Here is a 26155-nt window from a genome sequence, read left to right as displayed (position 1 = left end):
CAGCACAACATGGAGTATGGTTCCATTGTGTTGTTCCTTAATGGCAGATACAAAGAAGCTGAGAAATTAATAGTGGCATGAAAGGATACTGGTAATGGTAATTGTGTGTCTCTATGTATGATATATTGCATTTAGAAGTAGTGTAACTTAATGCTGCCACCTTCCTCTGTTGCAGTAGTGTGACTCCAAAGAACTAGGATGCATTTCATTTCATTTTTATTGTACAGAAGTGATAAAATGGCATTTCTTTTTATGTGGATCTTTATGCTTTAATTCTATAATATAAATCTATAGGGAGTCTAAATTCTCAAATTAGTATGCAGAAACCACCTCATTGAGGGTGCTCTGTTGCTTGAAAGCATGTCAGTGAACTTGAATTTTATTAAAGTATATTGATGAATGCGCTAATATGTGCATTGTAGACTTCAGTCACATTGGCTCTCAGGGTTTTAATATAGCTAATCTCTTAATTACAGTAAAGATCATGCTAAGGTGACATTGGAAATGTTGTGTTAAAGAAAATGGTAAAACTTGGGATATTGTCTACATAGGGATGGAGATCCTGTGCTCCCCCATTTGTGGTTGGACCCCAAGTCCCATAGACCCCAGTCAACATGTCAAATGGTTGGGGTGATGGCAGCTGTAGTCCAGAAATCTCTCGTCTTTATGGAGAATCAGCTTTGAATCCAGGATGAAAAGTATTCTGCAAGATTAATTTTGACATATGGTCAAAAATGCCATAGTATAACAGTCTAAATTTTATTTTTATGTGATATATTATTGATACATCACATAAAAATAAAATTTATGCGGTTTATTTTAATCCATTAAAAATGTGCTTTTAAAAGTTGCTTGGGAGCAGAGCGGTATAAGTGGATGTCTCTCAAACTGAAAGCATTTGTGTAATTTATTGAGCTACTTTATTTTTTTAATGGAGAATGCAGTCACTATAGCTGAACTTTTAAAAGGCAGCTCATGAAAGGCAAGGTTTTCTCCTTCTTCCGCAAAACCCCCCACCCCACTCCACCCAAGTCTCTCTGGAGCTTTGGCAGACCCTCCTGAACAATGTGAAATGGAATGCAGGGGGCTGTTGGTGTTGGTAGGCATGGGTAATTTCCTTCTACACATCTCCTTAAGTTACCTTATGGCTCAAGCCTATATCTTTAAAGACTGAGGGAGTGGTGAGTGGGGGCAAATGGTATTTTCCCATTTCAAACTAAAAAGTCTGGGATAGCTGTGAAGGGGGGAACAGGATTGCTGGTGAGTCCTTAAACAATCATCTTTTGCCATAAAGCAGTGATGGATGGAACATTGACTGCAGGCAAGGTCATAGAAGCAACCATGGCTGGATCCATTTTTGCTGGTTCCATTTTTTTCCATGTATATATGAAAATGCAGTTAGATAAATTTATCTATCTTCACACCATTGAAAAGGTTAGGAAGCCCTGTTACGATCCATCCCCTCAGTCAGCCTACCCTGTTTCTCTACTAAATACAGTGGTGCCTCGCAAGACGAAAAGAATCCGTTCTGTGATTCTCTTCGTCTAGCGGTTTTTTCGTCTTGCGAAGCAAGCCCATTGAAGGATTAGTGGATTAGTGCTATTAGCGGCTTTTAGCGGCTTATCTGCTGATCGGATCAGCTGATAAGCGGCTTAGCGGCTCAGAAAAAAGGGGGGAAAGGAAAAGAAACCAGCAGGAACTCGCAAGACATTGTCGTCTTGCGAAGCAAGCCCATAGGAAATTTGTTTTGCGAAGCACCTCCAAAACGGAAAACTCTTTCGTCTAGTGAGTTTTCCGTCTTGAGAGGCATTCGTCTTGCGGGGCACCACTGTAGTTCAGTTTTCTAAAGGAAGGCTCATGACCCTTTTAACAGTGAGAAACAGCAGTACTTTACACCAGGACCAAATTTCAATGTATACTTCCATATCAATGGAGATAAGTGTTGGAATATCTATGATGTTCTGGAAAAAAAAAAAAAAGCAAATGCATTCAGTTCTATGGTGTAAAGTCAAGCAAACCAAAGTCTTTTGCCGTATGTGTTTGATTAGTCTGTATGAATTAATACTTCTGGCTGGCCATGTATTTTGTCCTTCTGAAAGCAGCTAGGTCAGCAGCTGAGCCACAGTATCAGCACCTATTGTCCTGGTTATTTATCCTTATTTTGGGTGATATCACAGTTGAACTAGTAGGTGCATATCATGTGCCATCTGCCCTAGACAGGTTGTTCTCAGTTTGGTTTTCAATATAGGTATGTTGCTACCAGCATGTTTTTTGCCCAGAGTTGGTGCGTCTCATCTTGGAATCATGCAAATGGTTCTTTTTACTCTGTAGACTGTAGTCCTTGGTATAAAATGTGTATCTTGATTGACAATGTATATCCAGTTCCAAACGGGAACAGCCACATCATTCATTCTGATCTGTTTTATAAACACGGTGAAGAAATCTGTTGCTTTTACAAAATGAAAGGCAAGGTGCCATGCATGAATAATATTTTCATAGCTATGATGTAGCTCATTCATAAGCATTTAGTGTTCCCAAGCTCAGATACTTGAATGAAAATATAAACACTGTGGGAGGGAGGTTATTGGTTTGTTATTGGGGTTGTTTTTTTGTTATGTGTTTTCTATTCTCATTTTGTATTTTTATGTTGTGAACCGCCGTGTGACTTTCAGATGAAGGGTGGTATACAAACAAATAAAATGTTGTATGAAGCCCCCTTATAGAGGGTGGACTATTGGTCCATTCATCCTTACTGACATTGGGTGTCTAGGGTTTCAGGTTAGATGCACACTTAGAAGTCCTCTTACATCTTTCCGGCTGGTCATCCCAGATATTAAACCTGGGACTTTCTGCATGCTATGTATGTTCCTTCCTTCCTTGATGTCCAGAAGCAGCTCCTCTTCCCCTTCTCTGATGGCATCATGACTACCTCTTTGTCATGGAAAGTTAGCATCCAATTGATACTAATGTTACTAGGTCCCTAGGGTTGCCATATTCCAAAGAACAAAAACCCAGACCTATGGCAACCCTACTTGAAAATGCCCCCCCATTCTTCTGTTTCTGCCGTCAGTTCTTCTAAGAGAAGCAGACTCGACAGCTGCCTCTCCTCTCAGCACCAGGTTGAAGAAGAGCAGCAGGCCTCCTCGTGTGGCAAGCCCCGTCTCCAAACTTGCAAACAAAGCTGCTTCCCTCCTGCAGCCCAGTGGACCTGTGTGGCAGCAGTCACTGTTGAAGGTGGCAGAGAGATGTTGGCCTGGGCAGGGGAAGGCATGCTGGGGATGAGGCGCCCCTCCCTCAGCCCTAAGTTTCAAGAAAGCAGGTAGCAAGACAAAGTGTCCCCTAGCCACGAAAACAAGAGTGGGGTGGAGGGACGCCACTCAAAGCATGCTTGCAACAAAACCGACGTGTGTTGCCATGTTCCAAAGAGCAAAAAAGGGCACCCCCACAAGAAAAGGAAGAAAAGAGGGGGAAAGGCCTAAAAAAGAAAAGGAAACCTGGGGAAAACAGCTCCCTCTTGGCTCATGGCCCTGGCTTTCTTGTGGCAGGTTGGCTCTCTCTGGAGCTGCAGTTACCACTGCGTCCCTCACCTGCCTTAATGGGCTGCCGGGTGTGGGCTGGGAACTTGCTGGGGACTAGCGCCCCACCATGCAATGAAGGAGCGCCCTAGGGCTGCAGCTGGGGCCGTAAAATGTTAAATGTACCACCACCGGGGTCTTGCCTAGGCCTGCCGCTGACCGGGGCTTTCCCACACATCCAAGCCCCACTAGAGCGTGCCAGATGATGGCTGGGAAAATCCTTTCCCCACGCTGCTCCTGTTCCTCCATGCCCAGGCTGCTCCTGCTTGACCCTGGACCACGTGCCGCAGCTGGGAGGCCCTCACAGTGCTGCCGCCTCTGTCTCCAAGCAACATTTAGAGGTGGCTGAAGAGGCCTTCCCTCCTTGCCCCACTTCGTTTGCCAGCTGCTTTTATATTTTAAAGCCATCAGGGCGCCTCCCGACCGTGGTGCCTGCCAACAAATGGGTTGCCATGCATCTGGGATTCCTGAACATTTGGGTGATTTATTGAAATTCCGCACAGACACAATTTCTGCTTGACAAATCCTGGAAATGTCCAGCAAAATCCGGACTTATGGCAGCCCTAACTTAACAAGGCTATTTTAAGTAGCAGTTAAGGGAATCTTTACAGCTGGACAAAGGGTAACTTCCTCTCAAGTATATCTAAGTGTTTTTGGAAACTTGACAACCTGAACCAGAAGTGTTCTATTAGATGCTGATGTGTCTGAATCTCCACTGACAAATTATGTTGTGTACCAGGGATGATTAATGGATCCACCTACTCCATACAGTAAATTTTCTTTCACATTCTTAATGATGACTTAAGCTTTTTCTTTCTTTGGCTTCTGAAGCATTATTGAAGCTTTTTGGTAGATCCTGGGACAGTCCACTTTGCTGCACTAGCACCGATTTATGTTTTAGGGCAAGGGTGTTGCCCAGCTATGAATCTTGGTGTAACTTTAATCAATTTGTAAGACATTTTATCTCCTCCATTAGCAAAATCAAATTGCAAAAGTTCAGACTTTTTTTTTTAATCTCTGGTTTTGATCTTTCTTGATTGGTTTCCTCTTTTTCCTTTCCTTTTTAAACCTAGTACTTGATAGGGTAATTAAACATGGCAATGGATGTGGACCTTTTCACATCTTTTATTTTATTTACAGGAAGCATTTTTAATCTTGCTCTTGAGCACATAAAGGATCCCAGAATGGTTTACAAAGATCTGTAATGACACCGTCCCTTCCCTCTGGTGCTACAGTTTAAAAGACAGGGTGCAAGGGAATGAGGGACTGTGAGGGAAGAAGAAAGAAACCTGTCAGTTGATCCTGGTTAACAGGGTTCATGCAAGGATAAGCTGGAATCGAAAGAGTTTACCAAGGAGAGGAGCCAAAAGCTTGTTGGTCCATCAGCTGAGTCAATGGAGAGACCCCACAGTCTTTTCCTCTGCATTTCCCTGATGGAATGGGGATGGAATGCTTTGATGGGAGCTGAATGAGGAGCTTAGGTCTTGCACTTAATTCATTCATTCATTCATTCATTCATTCATTCATTCATTTGCTGCCCTTCAACCAGAGATCACAGGTTGGTTTTCAACATAAAAACACAACATAGAAAAACAAAATACATAGCAATAAAAACTCCCATGCTCCCACATACCGTACTTTACCGTGTATAAGACAAATTTTTATTATTATAAATTAATGTTAAAAATTGGGGGTCTTCTTATACACGGATAGTGGAGAGAGGGGACTCGCAAGCAGGAGCTCGTCAGTGGTGGTTGGGCAGGTGATTGGTGGCTGTGACAAGGCCAAAAAAATGTCTCCCCCATTTTCATAATTTGGAGTTTCCAAAAATAAGGGTCGTCTTAGTCTTGGGGGCATGCTATACACAGAAAAATACGGTATATGGAGCAGCACCTGGAGGCAGCATTCATATAATTCCCTCTGCCTCACATAGTAATTGCCAGCTACTTCACTGAGAGGCATTCCTCATACTTTATGAATCATGATCCTAATTAAAGCTTCTGCAAGATGATCACTCAGACATTGCTTCCTCAGGGAATGGCAAGGAATTTTCCGGTCCTTTTCTAGAATATCAAACTTGGACATAATGGATGCACTTAATTTTAGATGTTAAATCCACTGTCCCTATTCCTAGTGCATGTTTCTCTTGTGCATTTCTTCACCTTCCAAATTATATGTGATTAAAGGAAAAGTTAGTCTGAGAAGCCTGGTGGGAGAAGGGCTTGAAATATACAAGCAGTGTTGCAGGGATTCTTCAAGATGAAGGAGATTCAAATAACATACTGTTCGATTGTTGCTGCGGTAAGAAACTTTTATTAGAAGTGAACATTCCAGGTTTTGTGGCCCACAGTTGGTTGAAAATTAATAAAAATTGGGCTAAATTTCCAAAGGCTTTATTAAAAGAAAATACAATGGATTGTGCCTGACATTGATGTGACCTTACCGTAATGTTCATGGTGATTTAAGTGATGCTTAATAGATCTCTCCTTGACATACCTGGCAACTTAGGACATAAATCTAAAAATCAATGTTTCTGTTAGCTTTTTATAGAACTCTAGAGATAGTAGCTGTGACAAGCCCTTCCTAAGGACAGAACAATTTGAAACCACAAGCCTCCATATAATACAATAGTTGAATGTGCTTCTGAGTCTTGCCTTTAGCAGTATTAAGGAATCAGGATGAATTTTGGAAATAAAGGACTTGATCAAGGGCTTCACATGCTCTGATATGCCTGTGCATTAAAAGTGCCCTGCACACAATTCAAAAGATCCATGGGTATTTCTATAGGCTCTACATACATTACCCCAGTGATGGATGTGGTCAGTCTCTCTTATGCCCAAGTCCTTTCCATTTAGTAGGCTTCTGTCAGACTACAGCAAACCAGGAAATTGACACATGCATATGGAGTGCAGCAGATCTGTCTGTTTAAATTTCAATATAGCAAATAGATGTGATGAACTTGGGAGTCTTCCTGTGAGACTGAATGAAGTGACCAGGGAATTCTACTAAGAGTTCTTCATAAGCAATTTTAATGTTTTGGAAGAGAGAGAATAATGATGTCACTATGCATTTAAAGGGGTGGGGAATCCCATGCAATACTACTATGTAAAAGAGTTAAATGAATCCAGTCACTGTACATTTCAGTGTGGCTTGGTCGAAGATGGATATAACAAAAAACGCCCTCTTGTTGCTCCAATTTAGTTGTCGTCTTGGCAGTGAAGCAGAATTATTGCAGGAGCAATTAAGATGGTAAGAACATGGTTTGAAATATTATGGGTTGCAACTGCTATCTCTCTAGTTAATGCAACACTAGGTATTGTGGTGACATGGTAATAACAGTTCATCACAAAACCTAGTCTACTTAAGCACGGAATGCCAGAAGCTGGTTTATTCTGCAACAATCCATTTCTAACATAAAGAAAGTTGGAGAAGAACATAAAATTGTAGTATTACTTGACACTAACAAACAATAGGACAATGACTTACCTATTGAAGAGAATGCAGTATATACTATGCTGATGTAATAAATCATTACATTTTGTTTTGGTGACCTGCTTTTACACACACACACACACACACACACACACACACACACTTCATAACACTTGCTTATTGAAAAGTTTCAGAAAGAACATTAACAGCAACAAAGTTCATCATGACTCCTCCGCTCTGTTGAATCATGAGGATGGAGAGAATGTTGGGTGTGAATAGCTATTCTAGCAAGTAGTTATTCTACCTCTTATCCTCATTAAAAGAAATGGGAGTAGATTGATGAAAGAATAATTTTCTTTGGCTCAGGATTGCAGCCCAGATGGCTCTGAACAGATCTATATGTTAATAATGTCCAGTAAGCCATTGCCTAGCTTAGGTTGCTACACCAACTGCACCTGAACCTATCAGTGATGATGCATGCCTTGGCTACATCAAGACTTGATGAGTCTTTGGAAACTGCAGTTGGTCCAGAATTCAGCTGGGGTGCTTAGGGAAGCTTTGTTGTGTGAGCATACACTGCCCATTTTAGAACATCCACATTGGTTATCAGTACAACTGGACCAATGGTTTGATTTGATATAAAGGGGCTTCCTGTGTTTTTAAACAACTTTGCTCCTGATCTCCTTTCTCCTTGGCTGCTCCTTTTCTTTAACAGCGTCTCTATCACCGTGGTTTGCTCAGTTGCCTGCTAATCCTACTTGCATAAGGCGTCTTCTTCTGTCATCCTTAGCACCCCAGCTTCTCCTTCCCTTATCTGCCCATTCCTTTTCTTAGTTGCTCTGCTTTTTCTTTCCTCCTTTTTGCATTTAGTTCCCCATTTGCTATGCTGTCAAGCTGCCTCTTACACTACTTCCCTTCCCACAGCTTTTCTATGTGTATTTCCTACCCTACGCTGTTTATTCAGCTTCCTTGACCTAGGGCATCCGGCCAGGAGGCGGTGGGCAGGGACCTAGTCTGCTTGGGATCGCTTCTAAGTTACCATCCTGGCTTATAAAGCTACTCCAACGAAACAGATATCTTTCCCTTCTGTCCCAGAAGCTGTTCTGCAAATGGTGATAGTTCTCTGAGAAGTTCTTGCATGATCTAATCACAGATGAAGACTTCAGTACCCAAAGAACAGTACAATACAAATACAGTAGTCAGTGATACAGAGAGCCACACAGGTAGTTAGGTCTTTTTTATTATGTTTTCACACCTTTCTAACCTTATTTGAACATCTTGAAAGATTGTTGTGTGTGTGGCTAGAGGGTTTTGGAATAATAATGCAAGGACATCTCTTCTCCTGCAACTCTGGCATAAGATAGGAGGTGGGGTCTCTATAAAGCCTGGCTTGTATCAGCATCTGTAATGTTCTTTGTCTTGGGACTATAGACCACAATAATAAATGAGTTTTAAACCTGACCATTATCAAAATGCTACTTGCATCTTTGACACTTTGATATATTGTCTAGCAGATTAATTGTAAGTGGAAACATGCAATGGAATAATTCAAGATAGCTGCAGAGAAGCCTTTGCACCTTTTTGTTTTATAGGACCATTGTCGTTTTCATTGGTGGTACTTCAGTGCAAATGTTTTCAACACAGGGATAAAAGTGGCAGTGTCTAGAAGTTCAACTATTTCAGTCTGAGTTTTGATTCAGACTTCATAGCTGTCAGCACAGTTGCTATGGGACTCATTGAGTCTGTATTTTTCCACACTTGACCTTGATATACAAAATAGCTGACAGTGGTATCAAATGGGAATTGGCAGGCCGTTACTAACGGAGCCATTTTAAAACAACTTCCAGTAAACAAAACACTTAAGAGAGATGCCTCTGACTTTTAAAAAATCCTCTTCCTTTTTTAAAAAAACACCCCTCTCTTTAAGATGATTAGCCAAGTCTGAGTGGAGGATGCTTGCATTACAGAGAGATAACTAAGCTGCTTATTTTAATACGGAAAATGGACTTCGATGCAGCCCTTAGTTTAAATGCTATTGAATTACAGAAGGAGACTGCATGTTTATTTTACCACGCATTAGTCAACCAGCAAAATTAATTGTAATGAATGCCTTGTTTTCATCGCTGCAAACAAATTAATAAGCTATACTGCTTCTCTTGTACTTCACCTATGGATGTGATTAATGGTCAGTATTAAAGATGCTGGTATCTTTTGGCAGTACGAAAACCTGAATGTTTAACAAGAACACAATTTCAAATTAAAGTAATAAATCAGAATTACTGAGGGAAGTCCTGTGGCAGGCCGCACTCTTCAGCTGGCATTGGGAATATAGTATTTTGTCCCGCGTAGTTTTGGCAGCGGGCCTCTTTATCAGCTACTGTCTTTCCAGTCACGCTTGTGTTCACGTCTTTGCTACATGCTCTGCTGATTACCTTGGAAAAGGGCAATGCTGTAACTGTTCAACTGACCTTTCAGTTTATTTTCTCTTGTGTAATATGAAACATGAGCTAACAAAGTCTTAGTCTACTGATTTCCAGAAAGAAATCTGTCTCTTTGTATTTCGGCAGCTTTCTTCTCAAATTAGGGTGTCACCCCGCTCCCCACATTAATTTAAAGTAAAATAAATAAATAAAGCCAACACTCTCCTGCACAGGGATTATTTGAAGTGCTAAGAAGGCAAAATAATCTCTGGATCACGCAAACAGTGAGTCTGGGGTGACGGGAAGGGGGGAAGAGAGAAGTTGCCTGCCATTCATGCAGTCTCCCTTGAATGAATCAAATTACTGAATGATGTACTGAGCCTTTTAGATCTCACACACATGATTTGTCTGTGAAGCCTTTAACCAAGAAAGTTGCAAAGGCTTTCAACTATCTCAAATTTTCTTTTGAAAGTGTTACTTGAGTAATATGAAAATATATGGCTCAGCGGTGCTGACAGTAGCATTTAAAAAACAAAACCCTAAAGAGGGGTTTGGAATGAACACTTGGGCAGGGGGGACGACATGCTTTGTAGCTTCCTGGGTTTCTTTGTCAGAAAATGTGTGTGTGTGTGTGTGTGTGTGTGTGTGTGTGTGTGTGTGTGTGTGTTTTTGGTCCCACAGCTAAAGGAAGAGTTGCAAAATTGTCACTTGCTTTACATTTGGCCAAATGCAAAAAATCCTCCAAATTAAAAATTATTTACATTACCAAATTTTTAACATTTGTGCATGAGAACAACCTTGCTGTAACAGACTGAATATCTATTGCATTTTTATGCTTCTCCATAACGTACAGTTCTCTGGGTGACTTTAAATAAGCCTTAAAAACCCACAATTTAAATACAAAGTTAATTCAGAGGCATGCTGACCTTAAATCCTTTAGCTTTAACATTTCTTCTCAATTGTTTCACTTATATTGCTGGTTTATCTGCTCCCATTTTTAGTGGTGTTCTCCCCCACTCCTATTTCCCAGCTGTTTTTGGACTACAACTTCCATCTTCCCTAGCTAACAGGGCTTATGGTCAGGGATGATAGGAATTGTAGTCCAGAAGCTGCCGGAGACCCAAGTTTGGGAAACCCTGATTTAGACCATAGTGGGCAAAGCAATTTACTGGAGTAATTTTCTGATTGAAGTACCACACTGCACAAGCAATGTCCTGATCATTCAGATTTCTCAGTGACATTGTCTGGTATCTGATCAACATACTGGAGCTTCTCTGGACTTGTTGGCCAAACTACATATGACCTTATCTGGGAAGTTCTGACCTGCACTGCAGCGACCCCTCCTTGCCACACATTGCATGTATGTGTCTCCCAATTTTGAGGGGGGAGGTTCAGGGCTGTGCACCTGAAAATTGGCAGCTGCTGCCCTCCCAAAAAGTGGCTGGGTGTGTGCCCTGCACCAGCAATTTTTGCAGTGCAATCAAGGTGTCAGTCACGTCAATGGGATCTTTGTTTGCAATGCACATTGCGGAATGGGGAAATTAGAACAAGACTGTGGCAGGGCACCAAAGGTTAAAGGCTCCTTGGGTCCCATCTGGATCCCACTCAAACAAACAGACTGGAAATTGGTAAGAGAAACTAATAATACCACTAAGGGGAGGACAAAACAGGTACATGAAGTTTTGTCCGAAATTGTATGGTATAACACACGGGTAGGCAAACTAAGGCCCAGGGGCCGGATTCGGCCCAATTGCCTTCTTAATCCGGCCTGCAGACATTCCAGGAATCAGCGTGTTTTTACATGAGTAAAATGTGTCCTTTTATTTAAAATTCATCTCTGGGTTATTTGTGGGGCACAGGAATTCGTTCATTTCCCCGCCTTCAAAATATAGTCTGGCCCCCCACAAAAAAGTTTGCTGACCTCTGTATAACGTGGAGCATGGGATAAAGCAAGTTGATTTGGATTACTTCTGTTATTGCATCATGAAACAGGATCATGGATTTCATCCATGCACTTTTATATCTCCACCCTTCTGTCTTGTGGCTGGCGGTGGTTTAATGTTCCAGCAGTTGTACTCTCAGTTCACAGTTCTCTTGGTAGTTACACAACTGCCAGCTATTTTGTGGTGCACTTCCCTGTTCCTCTCTCAGATGAGCACCCCCTCAATCACTTGTAAATGTATTTGAGTTTTAATTTCAAAACCCAATTCAAGAGGATCAGGTAATCAATATGGCCTTTTAAGGTTGTTGTTTTTTAATTAAAAAATGACTAAATATGAAGATGCCAGCATTCTTTTCCATTTATGTCAATTGTACTGAAGCTAGAGGTTAGAGGAATCATTAAGTGAAGTGATGCTGAAGCAGGTGTTAGATAAATAGCGCCTGTGGGTCCCAATACGAAGCAGGCCACTAAATCTTTAAGGCTGCCACTACCATCCACTACACACTTACAAGGTAGTAATGCTCCTTGAGTATTGCGTCTGAGTAGTCATGCTTAAAATGCAAAGCATAAAAAATGATTTGATACAAACATTATCAAACAAATTAATTAAAATTTTTAAAAACAAAATAGTTGTCTTTTGATTTGCAGCTGTGCTAATTAAACAGGGGTCTTTCCGTTGTTCTCAGAAGCTTAAACAGTCGATTATAGACAGTGAGAATTATATTTACTAGCATAACTGAACCTACATAGTATTGTTGCCTTGTTTCTCTCCTTGAGTCTCTCACAGAAGTATGACGCACAGTAATTGTACGGGTATAGCTTAGCTCACGAAGTGAACCTCAGGCCGAGAGGCTAAATGTGGCTTTCCATGTGTCTCTGGTTGGAAGTTGCCCCAGACCATGACCATTTCCAAGCCACACCCCTTCCTATACAGTGGTACCTCGGGTTACATACGCTTCGGGTTACATACGCTTCAGGTTACAGACTCCGCTAACCCAGAAATAGTGCTTCAGGATGAGAACAGAAATTGTGCTGCAGCAGCGGGAGGCCCCATTAGCTAAAGTGGTCTTCAGGTTAAGAACAGTTTCAGGTTAAGAACAGACCTCCAGAACGAATTAAGTTCTTAATCCGAGGTACCACTGTACTGTTCTTCACACTCTATGAGTGCTTTTGTATATATGGATTCTTGAATTGTGATACTGCCTCTTGCTTCCCTGAATGGAGAGATGGGTTCTGTACCACTGGCTTAGCTCGATATGAAAATGCAGTTTTGGAGGGAAAGTCTGATAAATTTCTTACTTGTCATGCTCAGTGAATGGTTGCGAAGGCTACATCTGTTTACCTTGCTAAAACGGCGAAGGAACTTGGAAGCAACTTCTTCTCACTTGGCAAGAAAGATCCCTTTAAGTTAGCATTACACCTTGCAATCCCTTGTGGTCTACTGTGCTTTTAACGTCTTTTCCCTTCACCATTTATGCAGAGAATCAAAATTAGGATTGCAAAAGTGAAAACAATCAATACAAGAGCCATGTGACACATGCTTGCTATAGGACTAACACAGTTTGCCCTTAATAACTGTTGAATCATAGAGGGAATATACATCAACACGTATCTATTTCCTTTGAGATTCCTGTTAACTTTTGTTGTCTCAACTGTTTGCTTTATTTTTTTTGCTTTTGTGTATTTTACTCATATGAGTGCTGCTCACATGAATTTATTTTAGTAAAAAGTTAAAAAACAAAACAAAAGAGGATTGCATGAAACAGTGAACTGAAGTTAGGTAGCAAGTGTTAAGTAATCCATCCATTTTGCAGGCTCTAGCCAAGAAAATGACTGATTAGTTCAATCAGTGTGTGAAATCCCACCAACCTTTCATCTCACTGCTTCTTAGCTCTTTCTGCCTTTTTAGGATTTCCAGGTGACAATGCCAAAGTAACTGCAGAAGCCACAGCTAATAAAAATAACCCTCCCAAGTTCCTCTTACAGGAAGCAGCCTTCCCTAACCTACTGCTCTCCAAACATTTGAACTAGAAAACTCATTTCTGGCCATTGGCTGTGCTGGCAGGGGCTGATGGGAGTTGTAGCCCCAAATATCTGAAGGGTGGCACATTGGGGGAGGATGCTATTGGGTTAGGAATTATTTCACTCCCTGTCATCAGTCCCAGCCTTTCAATTCTTCAATCCATACTTGTCTGCCCACTTCCCTCTTACTCATCCCATCATCTTTGTATTAAACATTAGGAGATTTTGTTTGTTCCGCTCCTTGTCCAGGCAGTTTGGAATGATTAGCAGTTGCCTGTCCACACTATTTCAGCCAAATCAATGTCAAGACGTTTCATTGCCAAAGGAAGAATACAATTACATATTTCCACACCATACAATGTGTTTTGTAATGGACACATTTTCTGTGGAAATTGTCACTGCTATATATTGTAAATTTTCAACAAAAGCCATTTCTTTTTCACCAGCTTAATTAGTAATGTAATGGTTATACATGATTACTACATAATTAGTAACATAATGCAGTGAAGGTGGAAGTGGCCAGTTTCAAAGTTGTAATTAACTTTTTCCAGAGGACTATTTGTGGTAAGCATGCATTAATTTGCATAATAAATAGAGGAACAGCATAGGAAGCTGTCTTATAAGAAGTCAGAGCATTGATCCATCTACCTTGACTTGCCGCAGTTCTTTTCCTGTAAAGTTAGAACATCCTAGGTACAGTGGTACCTCACGTTACATACGATTCAGGTTACAGACTACACTAACCCAGAAATAGTGCTTCAGGTTAAGAACTTTGCTTCATGATGAGAACAGAAATCGTGCAGCAGCGGCGCGGCGGCAGTGGGAGGCCCCATTAGCTAAAGTGGTGCTTCAGGTTAAGAACAGTGTCAGGTTAAGAACGGACCTCCAGAACGAATTAAGTACTTAACCCGAGGTACCACTGTTCACACTTTTTGTTGCACAAGATAACTGATGGCAATCAAAAATGAAGGGAAACAAATAACGATTTGATTGTATGTGACTACTAAGCAATTCTTTACAAAGAGTAGAATCCAAAGAATTTTATACATGTGATTCTTTGTGCACATATGTCATTGCTTCCTTACCAGCTGCCTCACACACTTCCATAAGGTACACTGTGGATGAGCCACTGCATTAGGAAGTCCTTCACCCTCCACAACCCGGCAAAACAAAAAAGATCTGCTGTACATGCAGTGCTCCACACATTTGTTCAAGTCCTAGCCTTTACAGGAACGTCACTATATATAACATATCCAATTAGCATCCAAAAGCACAGACACACACAAGAATATTTGAAAAAGATTAAATTGTAATAATGAAGTCCTTCCTTGACATTTCCAGTCATCAGCTGTTATTTGGTAGAGATGTAAACACTAATAGGTAATTAAAATTTAGTAAGTGAGCAGCATATTTAAAAAAAATTCACAGGAAAGTTATTTGGCAGCCTTAAAAGACAGTGAATATTCCCTTAAAGTGCATGGGGACAATGCTAGGGTCATCTCCCTGATTAATTTATCTTAAGATGAAACCACCGTTTAGGACTATATAGTCATCAGCAACTGAGAAGTACTGAGATTTACAGAGTGTAAAATAAGGTTTCAAATCAAGTGTCGGTACTTGCCATAAGAGTATGGGACTAGATTTCCTACCTGTCTTCCTCCGGAATGGCACCTGTGCCTTGAATTCATACATGACAAGTAATAAATTTATCAGGCAAGGCTCCCCCCCCCCAACTGCATTTCCATATCGAGCTAATTCCGGGGTACAGAACCCATCTACGATACATAGACTCTATACTGGTAGACTTCAGGTATGAATGTAGCTTGGGATGTCCTAAATGGTTTCAAGAGTTCTTTAAGAAAAAAAGACAGTGAGAGAGAGAAGTTTACTTCTCTATATCTGCATTTGTATTTATATTCATGTATACATATATTCATATCCTGAAGCCACATTCCAATTCATGAGGATGCTGATCTCAATGTCCTTAATACTAGGTTGCTCATCACTAACTCCTGCTTGGATCATGAAAAAGACCAGGTCAGCACAGTGCCTGCACCTCTTGGGTTCTCGCTTGATAGTACCTGATGTTATTCATGGCCCAGTATTACGCATATAGATAATGATTACCTATGTGAGCAGAGAAAAGAGACGGTAAGGTTTTTGCTGCATCACTGTGCCCCACAGCCAACTTAAATACAAACACTGTGCTCCTTTGGGATGGGGAACTGCAATGCAGATGGGCAGTACTTCTGTTTTGGGGTTGCTAGTGGTGGTTTTCCTACAATACCCTGTACCCTTTGCCGGAGACTGGATTCACGTATATTGCGGCAACTTGTTTTCTCGCTGTGCTTTGACCTTTTCCCCTCCAAAAGTGTATAAATCGTCTTTTCCCCACCTTTTTTGTTTGACTTATATTTTATGCATTCAAATTAAATTGCAACAAGCTTTAAAATTCTATCACCTGTCACACATGTTTGTTGAGAAAACAACTTTTATATTTAGAGCTCTAGAGAGCGAGAGAGTGTTATATACTGCATAATAAGAGAACTGACTATGGAGGTTACAGAAATCATTACACTGTTTTGATGCATGATACCCATGGGCAAATTTCCCAGTTGTAATGTTGGGGTTTCTATGTGTGGAACAAGAGCATTATAAGAACATGCCCACTATCCTCAGGCTCTGCTTCTTCTGAAATTCTTACTGGCTGTGAGGTAAATACCCGCCTCTGGAATAAAAGCTGTTGGGAAGGCTTAGCCTTGTGAGTTAAAAAAAAGTAATATAATCAACTGGAATAACGAATAAATGAGACCTAAGGACCTTCTTAATACGATGTCTCTAAAGTGACTCTTTCTATACCACAGCTTTAAATAAACCTGAGACTGTTTCCCAGCAGTGGTATTTTCCCCCAAGGTGTAATATCTTAGTTGTCACTATGATTGATGTTTCCTTTGAACAAATGACCCTTTTAAACTAGATAAAACTGAGTATCTTACAATAGAGGTGCCATGCTCTAGCTTTTGTTTTATGAAGAAAAACTGTTTCTCAAGGAAAGTGTGGGATGTTTTGGTGGCCATTTGCTTTAGCATAATGATCCTAGTATTTTGAAAAATTAGCCTTTTAATAATTGGATTCGGTGGAGTGCCACATAGCTGTCATAGTGAGTAACAATTCACTCCATCAGTTCAATGCTACTAGTCACAGAACATATAGTATTCTTATAATGCCAGATATACCTAACTTTTAGAATTTAAAATTTTATGATCTGAACATTCGATGATGCTTAAAAGGAATACTGGGACTATCATCTAATAGACTTGACTGAACAAGTCTTAAAATGGGACTTTCATTGGCAGCTTTACTGAAATTATTTAGTAATACTTTCCTTCAATGCATTTTTCTATTGAAAGGTATAGTCTCTTCCATCGCATCTTGAAGAACATTGAAGAAAATGAAGGTGGCCTTGACAAATTTACAAAGAGTTACCAAACATTTGGAGTCAACAGATTTATTGATGGAGGATTGTTCTGTAAGGAATGGGCTCCTGGGGCAGAAGCGGTGTTTCTTACCGGAGACTTCAGTAAGTATTTTCAAGTACATGTTTTATGTCTTATCCTCTGTATGCGTCTGTTTTTCTGTTTTTATGCCCATATTTTCATGGCTCTGCACATTAGTTCTTTTAAATAAAGGATTGCCAGCTTCAGGGCTAAGTGCAAAATTCGTTGTTGCCAGGTTATCACTACAATCTTAACAGTATATCAGAAAATGCAATTTGATGTTGAGAGGGGAATGTGTGAGTGAACAATGGGTGGCATTCACTGATGCTTAATGGAAGACCTAAGTTCAAATCTCTTAATTAACCAAGAAACACACCAGGTGAACTTTTTGGTTCACTATTTGTCAGTCTAACCTGGCTCACAGGATTGTTGTGAAGATAAAATTGGGGGTGGTGATCGACACACCATGTATGCCACCTTGAGCTTCTTGGACAAAAGGCAGGTTGCAAATAAAATGTTAACTACATCTAGACACATTAATTTAAAACTTCTTCTCTAATTAAGAGAAAATAGTACGTTTTGGTTTTTTTAATATCCATTTGAATGGCTATTTGGAAAAGATGGGACTGCTATTGGAAAGACATGGCAGTAGAGCCCAACTGACTTCAAGGTCCTTCGCCTTTTGGCACGTGTGGTATAAAGGCAACAGAAGTGACTCTACAGAAGTGACTTCAAGAAGTGCCACACCTTTCTGGGAATTTTATTATTTGGACTAGAAGTGTCTTAAGTGCAGCCTTCTAGTATTCTCTGTCCAGTTCTTTGGACTCTGCAAGGCCACACCCATTTCCCAGACTACATTGGCTCTGCTTTGAGCCCTCCTTAAGTCCTTTGGATGACTCGAATGCATTATTGAGCTGTGGCAATGCCTCTTTATTGATGTAGAATAGAAAGATGTTCCTCCTGAAGGAGTTGGCTTTCAATAAAAGAAAAAGCAAGGAAAAGAAACCCTGCAATAGGGAGAAATAAGGGTAAGGTGAAATCCTATGTTTACTCAGATATGTCTTACTGAATTTGGTGGGGGCTTGCTCCCAAGTAAGTGGGGTTATGACACAAACCTATGGTGGCAAAACACATATTATAAATTCATTGTCAAGCTTTCTGGCAATGTGGACAGAGGTTTAAATGGAATGAGGTAAACTAAGAATCACCACTGAAGACAGCAATTGGAAGTTGCTGTGAGCAAAAGTAATAATATGGACAGCATAGTTTTAGATAGACCAGAGCAAAAAGCATTACAATAATCAAGATGTGAAATATTAAAGGTCAAATAAGCATTTTTGAAGTTGAAACAGAGAAAGGAAAATATGGGCTTGAGCAACACTGCTAAATATAAAAATGACAAGATTTGACAACAGAATCAATTTGGTGGAAAGAGAAAAGTCAAAAATTGTACTAAGACACTACATGTAATCAAGTTTGTGGAACATAATTTTCAACAGAGAATGTGTGTGTGTGATTTTTTTCATCCTAAATAATCAGCTGTTTGACCTATATTAAGCTTCAGGTGGCACTGAGGTATGAAGACAGAAGTAGCCAAAGGATGGTCAGGAATGTAGTAATGATTAGCAGTAGAAAAAAGAAAAGTAATGTTGAAAGCTGTCAGCATAGAAAAGCTACTGGAATCTAAAAGAGGAAATGAATTTTCAGTGTGTGAAAAAAGATGGATCACGAACAATGGATCTGAAGATCCCCCACAGACTGAGAGAAAAGAGAAAACTGCTGGCAAATGCTGAAAGCATATAAAACATAAAATATAAAAACAAAACCAAGTGAAAAGTCCAAAATGCTAGACTAAAAAGAAATGTGGCGAAGAGAATCAAAAGCAGCATCTATACTGGCGAATAAAGAATTTAAGGCCATGATTCTTTCCTAAGAGATTATTACTCATGAAAAAGGTCTTACTAATGTTTCCAGGTTGAAGAGACCAAAAGCCAGTTTGAAATGGGGGTAAAGAAGTTACTCAAAATATCCCGAGACAAATGGATACCAGTCAATCAACAACCTGATAACAATACAGAAAAGTAGCAAAAAACAAACAAAAAAGTCTGTTTTTTAGTAGAAGGCATTGGTTGGGAGGGGCTTGCATAAGGAAGGAAACCTTATATAACACATTCTGATCCTGCAGGGTCAACACGTAAAGCACAGTCGAATGAAACTGAAATTAGAAAGTTGATAGCAGAAATTAGATGTACCTGGCTTACAGACAGCAAACTTGTAAATTGCTCTAAGAGCTTGACGTGCTTATTTTCATTCAATAACTGGTTGACATACTCTTAATTTGAGTGTCTTAATTGATTTGGGTTTAAAAAAGAGCATTAAAAAAATATTCTAGTGCCAGAAAACATCTTTCAAATAGAACTTGTTTGCTGTGTCTCTCGTGATTTACAACAAATGAACCTTACTGGTTCCATGCAATAGCGCTAAGTGTTCAGTGATCAAATGCTGAGTGAAGCGCTAGTTTCATTCAGCTACTAAGTGTGCATCTGCTATTGTGAATGCCAGTATATCCTGGTCCCAAAAAACAACTTGAAAGGGAAGAAGAAGTCCACCAATGGTCACTCACTCCATATATGCACGTGACATGCTGATTGGAAGATATAATCTGATCTTTGGTTTTCACACATAACCTTCTAGTTTAGTACCTTTAGCTTTGCACTGAGATGATTGGGCTGGACGCATTTACATTTTTATTATGTATGTCAGTCTTCCTCCAGGGTGACCAGAGGCAAAGAATGTGGATTCTGTACCTTTTAAATAATTCGATAGAAAAGGGACATTTACCAGATTCTGCATGTCATGCAAAACTCTCCCCAGTGTTCTTAAATGGATTGAATGCATCTCTTTATAAACTTAACACCACTACTTCAAGATGCTAATAAAACTGATCAGTAAGATGTCTGGACTGAATCTGCCTTTAGTCTTCTAGATGAAAAATTATGTCAGTTGCCCTATATATCTTATTCATCATCAGTCAAAGTAGAAGATTTATTCCCAAGGGGGCAGTTAATGGAATCAAAAGGCCTAAGGAATGGAAGTTGTCATTAAATGCAGATGGGTATTAGTAATATTCCCAGGAGGAATTGGGCTGCAAAATCCCAAAGACATAGAATCAAGTTGCTAGTGATGTGCTTGCTTTAATATTATACCATTTTCACCTACCTTTACATTTCAGTTATGTTAAAATGCCTCAAATTTAGTTTGGTTTCTGTTTTTATACTTTTGTACAGCACCTAGTAGGTTTTAGGGGCTTTGGAAATAAATCAAATTAAATACAGAATATATTATTAACTTGGGAGCTTTTGGGAACTCAGAACTGAGTTTCTAGAAACTAAACTAAAACCTAGAATGCCAGATTCCTTTTAAAACTTCTTTTACCAAGTAACTGCTTCATTATGAGCGAGAAGGTGTACCAGGCCTGGAACTAAACCAGCTTCTCTCTCCCTCCTTCTGTCTCTGGAAGTTCAGTCTTTGTTCTCTTCCTGTTTCTTTTGCAGTGAGAATTGCTTAGCTTCCATCTGCCCATGACACTGCAGGATGAGAAATAAGTGTGTGTGAGTTAGAGTACACACCATCCTTTATTTTAACTTTTAGTGTGGGCCTCCAGTTGCGCTGAACCAAACGTCTCTTGACTTACCCCAAAAAAGCCACTCAAGACTATTAAAAGAACATTCACAGCATTACGATTTGTCAATTAGTAGTTTTAAAAGCTTAGTAAATCATGTATATGAGGCAATTAGGAAGCTGAAGCTCTGATACGAGAGGCGGTATTGACATTATAGTTTCCTGAAAAGCTTCTGGTAAATGACACTGAATATTTTATTTACACATTTTATTGCTTAGTAACTAAGGGAGTACAAGCAAAATATCAGTATCTTAGGGTTTGCCACTTCACAATAAAAGTTTTGTTCATGTATATTTACAACCTTGATAGATGGTTTAAGACAGAACCCCCACCCTGGTGCCCTCCAAATCTTTTTTGACTGCACCTGTCATCTGCTCTAGCCCACACAGCTGGGGATAATGTATTTCAGACTAACTATGTATTTCAGTCTAATAGCATAGAGCTTCTCTAGCTGCTGTTCATGAACGCATGGCACTGACACGGAGAAACTTCACAAGATTGGCTCAACTACATAGTGTGCAGAAAGCTAACATTATGGCCAATTGTGTGGCTATAGTTCCATGTGGAAGTCACATTTTCCTGCAACTTCTGTGTCGGTTTCCTAAGAAATTGTTCCTGAGTGTTGATGTATGCTAAAAAAGCATGACTTGGAATGTCACATTATTTGACACTTGGCAGTTTCCCCCCTTGAATTTTTATCGTACTGAAACTTTAAGTGCTGTTGGTTTCATGCCAGTGAATCAGTGCAGTTTTCTGTTTTCTTTTTCTTTTAAAAAGGCAACATAAAGTATTTAACCTATGCCATTGCATAGCCTCTTGGGAATCTGTGATATGACATTCATACTGAATTGGTAGTTTTGGGAAACCCTGGCCCCATGACTTTAGCATCATGGGGATGAGCCACACACTTGCCCCCCATACCTCTCTTTCTTCAGCAGCAGTTTGGAAGCTTCTGCAGCTTGCTGTGATGTCGCCAACTTGTACAAACTTAACTCTGCTTTGTTGAAACAAGCCCACTTCAAACCATGCAAACCTGCTTGCAGCTGTGTTGTAGTAGCAGAGAAGAATGAGCAGGCATAGCACACATGAGCTGCGGTGGAGAACTGGGCGCATACACAGCTACTAACTAAATGCAGCTTTGGCATGTGGATTTTGCTTAATATAGTCAGTCTGAAATATGATTACTGGGCTGGGTTGTTGAGCTTGTGAGAAATTGAAGTTTTCAGATGGCGCTGAGGAATGAGTGTCAGCGCCCATTCCCTTTCGTATCAGGATAGCTGGGCAGAGGAGAGAGGTACTAGTTCTCCCAGCCAAGCAGAAGCTGCATCTTGGAGACAGATTCTGCTTGCCTTACATCAGGTATGTCCAACAGGTAGATTGTGATCTTACGGTCAATCATGGCGGCGTTATAGGTAGATCGTGGGATTAATCTAAGTGATCGTGGGGGTCCTTCTGACCGATCCCCCCAAAAGCTCAACAACAACCGTGGCCACTTGTACCCCCAAAAAGCTCAACAACTCTGGCCACTCCCCCTAAAAAAAGTTCAGCAACTCCTGGCAATGACAATAGGTAGATCGCTGCCAGTTTTATTATAGTGAGTCTCTTGGTAGCTGGACGTGCCTATCTTAGATGACCCAGCAGACTCCAGTTGTCCTCTCTATAACTTGCCGGATCTCCTCTATATTTCAAACAGCTGCTTGCAAACTCCCCTGCTGAAATATATTGCTTCCTCTACACCCTTATAATAATAATAATAATATTTAATAATAATTTATTATTTATACCCTGCCCATCTGGCTGGGTTTCCCCAGCCACTCTGGGTGGCTCCCAACAGAATATTAAAAATACGCTAAAACATCAAACATTAAAAATTTCCCTAAACATGGTTGCTTTCAGATGTCTTCTAAAAGTCAGATGGTTGCTTACTTCCTTGACATCTGATAGGAGGGCGTTCCCCAAGGCGGGCCCCACTACCGAGAAGGCCCTCTGCTTGGTTCTCTGTAACGTCACTTCTCGCAGTGAGGGAACTGCCAGAAGGTCCTCGGTGCTGGACCTTAGTGTCCGGGCTGAACAATGGGGTGGAGAAGCTCCTTATTTATTTATAGATCTCCAGCCTTGAATCCTGCCTGCAAAAAACCTATTGTCTGTGTGTTTGTGAAATGAAAAATGTAGGTGTTCTTAAAAACACTATATATCTATATATCTATATCTATATCTATCTATCTATCTATCTATCTATATATATATATATATTTGCTGAATATATTTACAGTATGTAGATACAAACTTCCAATGTGACTAAAATACATTGCCAAAACTCAATCAAGCAAAATCAACCAGGCCTGAGTTAGAAGGCCATTGAAATGTCAGTGGTTAGATGGGGGGGGGGGTTTGCATGTCCTCCCCCCACCCCCATGGAATACCTGCATAGGGTTACAGTTGAATTATTTTGTAATTATACTAATGCTATTGCATTTTAGTGTTGCAAACCTTAATATACCTAGTCCCAAATACATGTTCTGTTGGTGAAAATGCATTTTATTCAGAAAAATGAGGAGCAAACCTTCATCCCAGGTCGTCTGTTAACCTTTTCCTGTTGGCATAAATGTTAGAATAATAATGAGAGAGAGGTTAGGAACAGAAAAAGAAAGTTTTTTTGCAGCTGTCTGTATAGTCATGGCAGTTGGGTTCAAATGAACTGATAGTGGACGCATATGGGGAAAATCCTAACATGTTCACAGATAAAGGAAAAGAAGAAAAGGAACTACTTCAAGAAATGTTAAGAAAGATCAGAGAGAGAAGATTGCATTTGGCAAGGACAGAGTCTCGGGAACAGAGGGCGCAAGGAAGAAAGAATAGTAAGATCAGCTGTATCAGTGATGGCAGAAACCTCTAAGTGAAATACAAAGAAAAAGTGCCATCAGTAGAATGTGTTGTCACAGATATGCACGAAGACACTTTTTAGTGCAATAATCTGGGCAAAATCTAGACTGAAAGGAATCAAGTAGGGAATTGACAAGCAGGAAGTTGAAACACTGAGAGAATGTGACACATTCTAGGCATGGACAGGAAGGGAAGTGGAACAGGGTAATGAGTGCTATCCAGTCACAAGGGATCAAGAAAGAGTTTGAGGATGGAAGGTACAAGAGCAAAACCACAAGCCAGTTTAGGAAAATGCCAGAAGACACTGCAAGAGCGGACTAATACATGAATCGGTGGAATAGGCTGGGGAGACAACAGATAGCAGACCAAGAAGGGAACTGGTTTTTTGGTTCTTCTGCCTACCACCCTCAGTACATTTTGTAGAAAAGTGGGATATTAATGATTATTCTTTGTTGAAAATAATGGTCTGATAAGTAGATTGAAACAGAGGACCTTTTAACTGTAGCTTTTGCCAACCTGGGGCCTTGAGATGTTTTGGAGTATAGCTCCTATCGGCTCCAGCCAACACAACTGGTTTCATTAGAAGAAAACGGTGAAGGAAGATGGCATTCAAAAGAAACATGAAGAGGACCAGTAAGCACTGTGACAGGTACTATCAGGGAAGTATTGAGGAACAAGCCTAAGGAGGTAGAGGGAAACATGTGAAAGGAGAATGAAGAAAGGAGTTTTATGCTTTAAAAAATCTCAAAGTAGTAAGACTTATTGCACAGAAAGAAGCTTGGTCTTCATCTGCGCCCACTTTCTCATTTTACATACTAATGATGCATTTTAATACATGTTCAATATTTTAGTACTTTTCTTTTATTGCAGATAACTGGAATCCATTTTCTCACCCATATAAGAAAATGGATTTTGGGAAATGGGAGTTGTTCATCCCACCTGGACCAGATGGATTTCATCCTGTGCCACATGGATCAAAATTAAAGGTGCTCGTTTCAAAATTGTACTTTCGCTCTATCCAGTCACTCTCAATTCCTGATAGTGAAGTTTTTCCTGCTGTCCCTCTGATGTGCCAATTTATATTTTAAAGTTCAAAGGAGACTTGCAGATTCTTCTCTTCACCTACATGGCTTCCTGTCAAAATAATATAAAATAAAGGTATCACGACACTGCAGTGAACAAAAGGGTTTATGGTGAATAAGGAAGGTGACTTTATTGCAAACCTAAAATGGCTGAATATGGTTAAGGGTTTAATAAATGTTGAGAGAAACCCAGGCAGAGGCTTACAAGTTACAGGGATGGGGATATTTAGAAAAGGTTGGTTTTGTTTTTTTTCAAAGTTATGTCTTCATCTGAAGGAAACTTGTGGAAATTTAATGATAAATGAATAAGCTTTGACTTGCATCCTAGGGAATGTGAATGCAGGATGTTCACAGAAGGGCACATCTTTGTATCGACCTTCTTTTGCTTCCCTCTGAAAAGCCACTTTGGAGACTGAGTGCTGGGGACTGCTGGGGGGGGGGGGGGAGAAAGGCATTGGCCAAAATTCGATGGAGAATTGAATCTAAGGAGCCATGACTGGAACCAGATTAACTGCCAGCTAAAGGCTTCATGCAACTGCCTGTGAAAGAGCTTAGAGTTTACATACTGCTGTAACAACATATTCTAGAGCAATTGACATGTTTTAGCTTTTTCAAAAGGATGTGTAAGTGGAATAATTTGGAAATACCATAGAAATGACTGTAGATCAAAGGTACTGGGATGTACTGTAGAAGGATCTCCCACATCCCAGGAAAGACATCAGGCAGTGATAAAGAACCTGGTGCTGTGTTTTGTTTAATATGTATATCTAATACTCTGATCCACCCAACACTTAAGAGCTACTTCATCAAATCTCCAGGTACAGTTAGGGGAAAAACATCTTACCTACAATATTAACCCTTAAAGAACCAGAATGTGTTTCATATATTTTACTATGCAGGCTTAGATGATGCTAATATCAATTCCATGTGTAGAATAAAGTTTTTTCCATTTCTTCTTTGTCCGAGCAGCCTGCTGTGTCCTCCTTGAAAGTTTGCAGCTGTAAGATGAGGGGCACTTCAGAACACACAATCTCATACAAGAAGATGATGGGATCCAAGCCATATTCTTTTCCTCACATTTTTAAATAAAAAAAAAATAAGGATAAAGTTTTCCACAAATGCAAATTAATCTTTTGAAACTTCACCCCTGTGGCACATGCCATCATGGCTCTAAAAGAGACAAGTGGAATAGGGTAATTCAGAAAATGCTGTTATTATTTTATTTTATTAAATAGATTTTTTACCCCACCTTTCAGGGTCTCTACCTGCAGAAGGTGGCTTACAACACAATCAGTGAAAATAACAACATACTATATAATATCAAATTTAAAATAGCAAAACAACATTAGTGGGTCACTTGAAAAGAAAAGGCAAATAAGGGCAATATGTTCTTAATGCTTAGATGTATTCAATATTAACATTAACTATATTCAGAATATTGATGATGGTTGCAGTCAGATATCATGATGGTAGCCCATCATGCCCTAATTTATAGATTTCATTATAAGCTTGTTGGTAAATGATAGGAATGTTCTGGTTTCCTTTAAATTTACATTGAGCTGGAAAAAAATGCAAGAAATCTTAAATGAGCTGCAAACTTTTACTATCTTTCAAACTGTG

General features: G+C 40.0%; 1 protein-coding gene across 2 annotated transcripts in view; it reads left to right on the top strand.

Moving 5' to 3' along the window:
* Positions 1-26155, top strand: part of GBE1 (1,4-alpha-glucan branching enzyme 1) — a 148862-nt gene that overhangs the window by 19383 nt on the left and 103324 nt on the right. For both annotated transcript variants that reach the window (XM_081199739.1, XM_081199738.1), the window contains exons 2-3: positions 16802-16971; positions 24324-24439. In XM_081199739.1, coding sequence (XP_081055865.1) covers positions 16802-16971; positions 24324-24439 — 286 coding nt within the window. The remainder of the gene's footprint in view (positions 1-16801; positions 16972-24323; positions 24440-26155) is intronic.

The sequence above is a fragment of the Podarcis bocagei genome (assembly GCF_964188305.1).
Source record: "Podarcis bocagei genome assembly, chromosome: 6".
In the NCBI taxonomy this organism is placed as follows: domain Eukaryota; kingdom Metazoa; phylum Chordata; class Lepidosauria; order Squamata; family Lacertidae; genus Podarcis; species Podarcis bocagei.
This window is presented reverse-complemented; position numbering and strand designations above follow the sequence as displayed.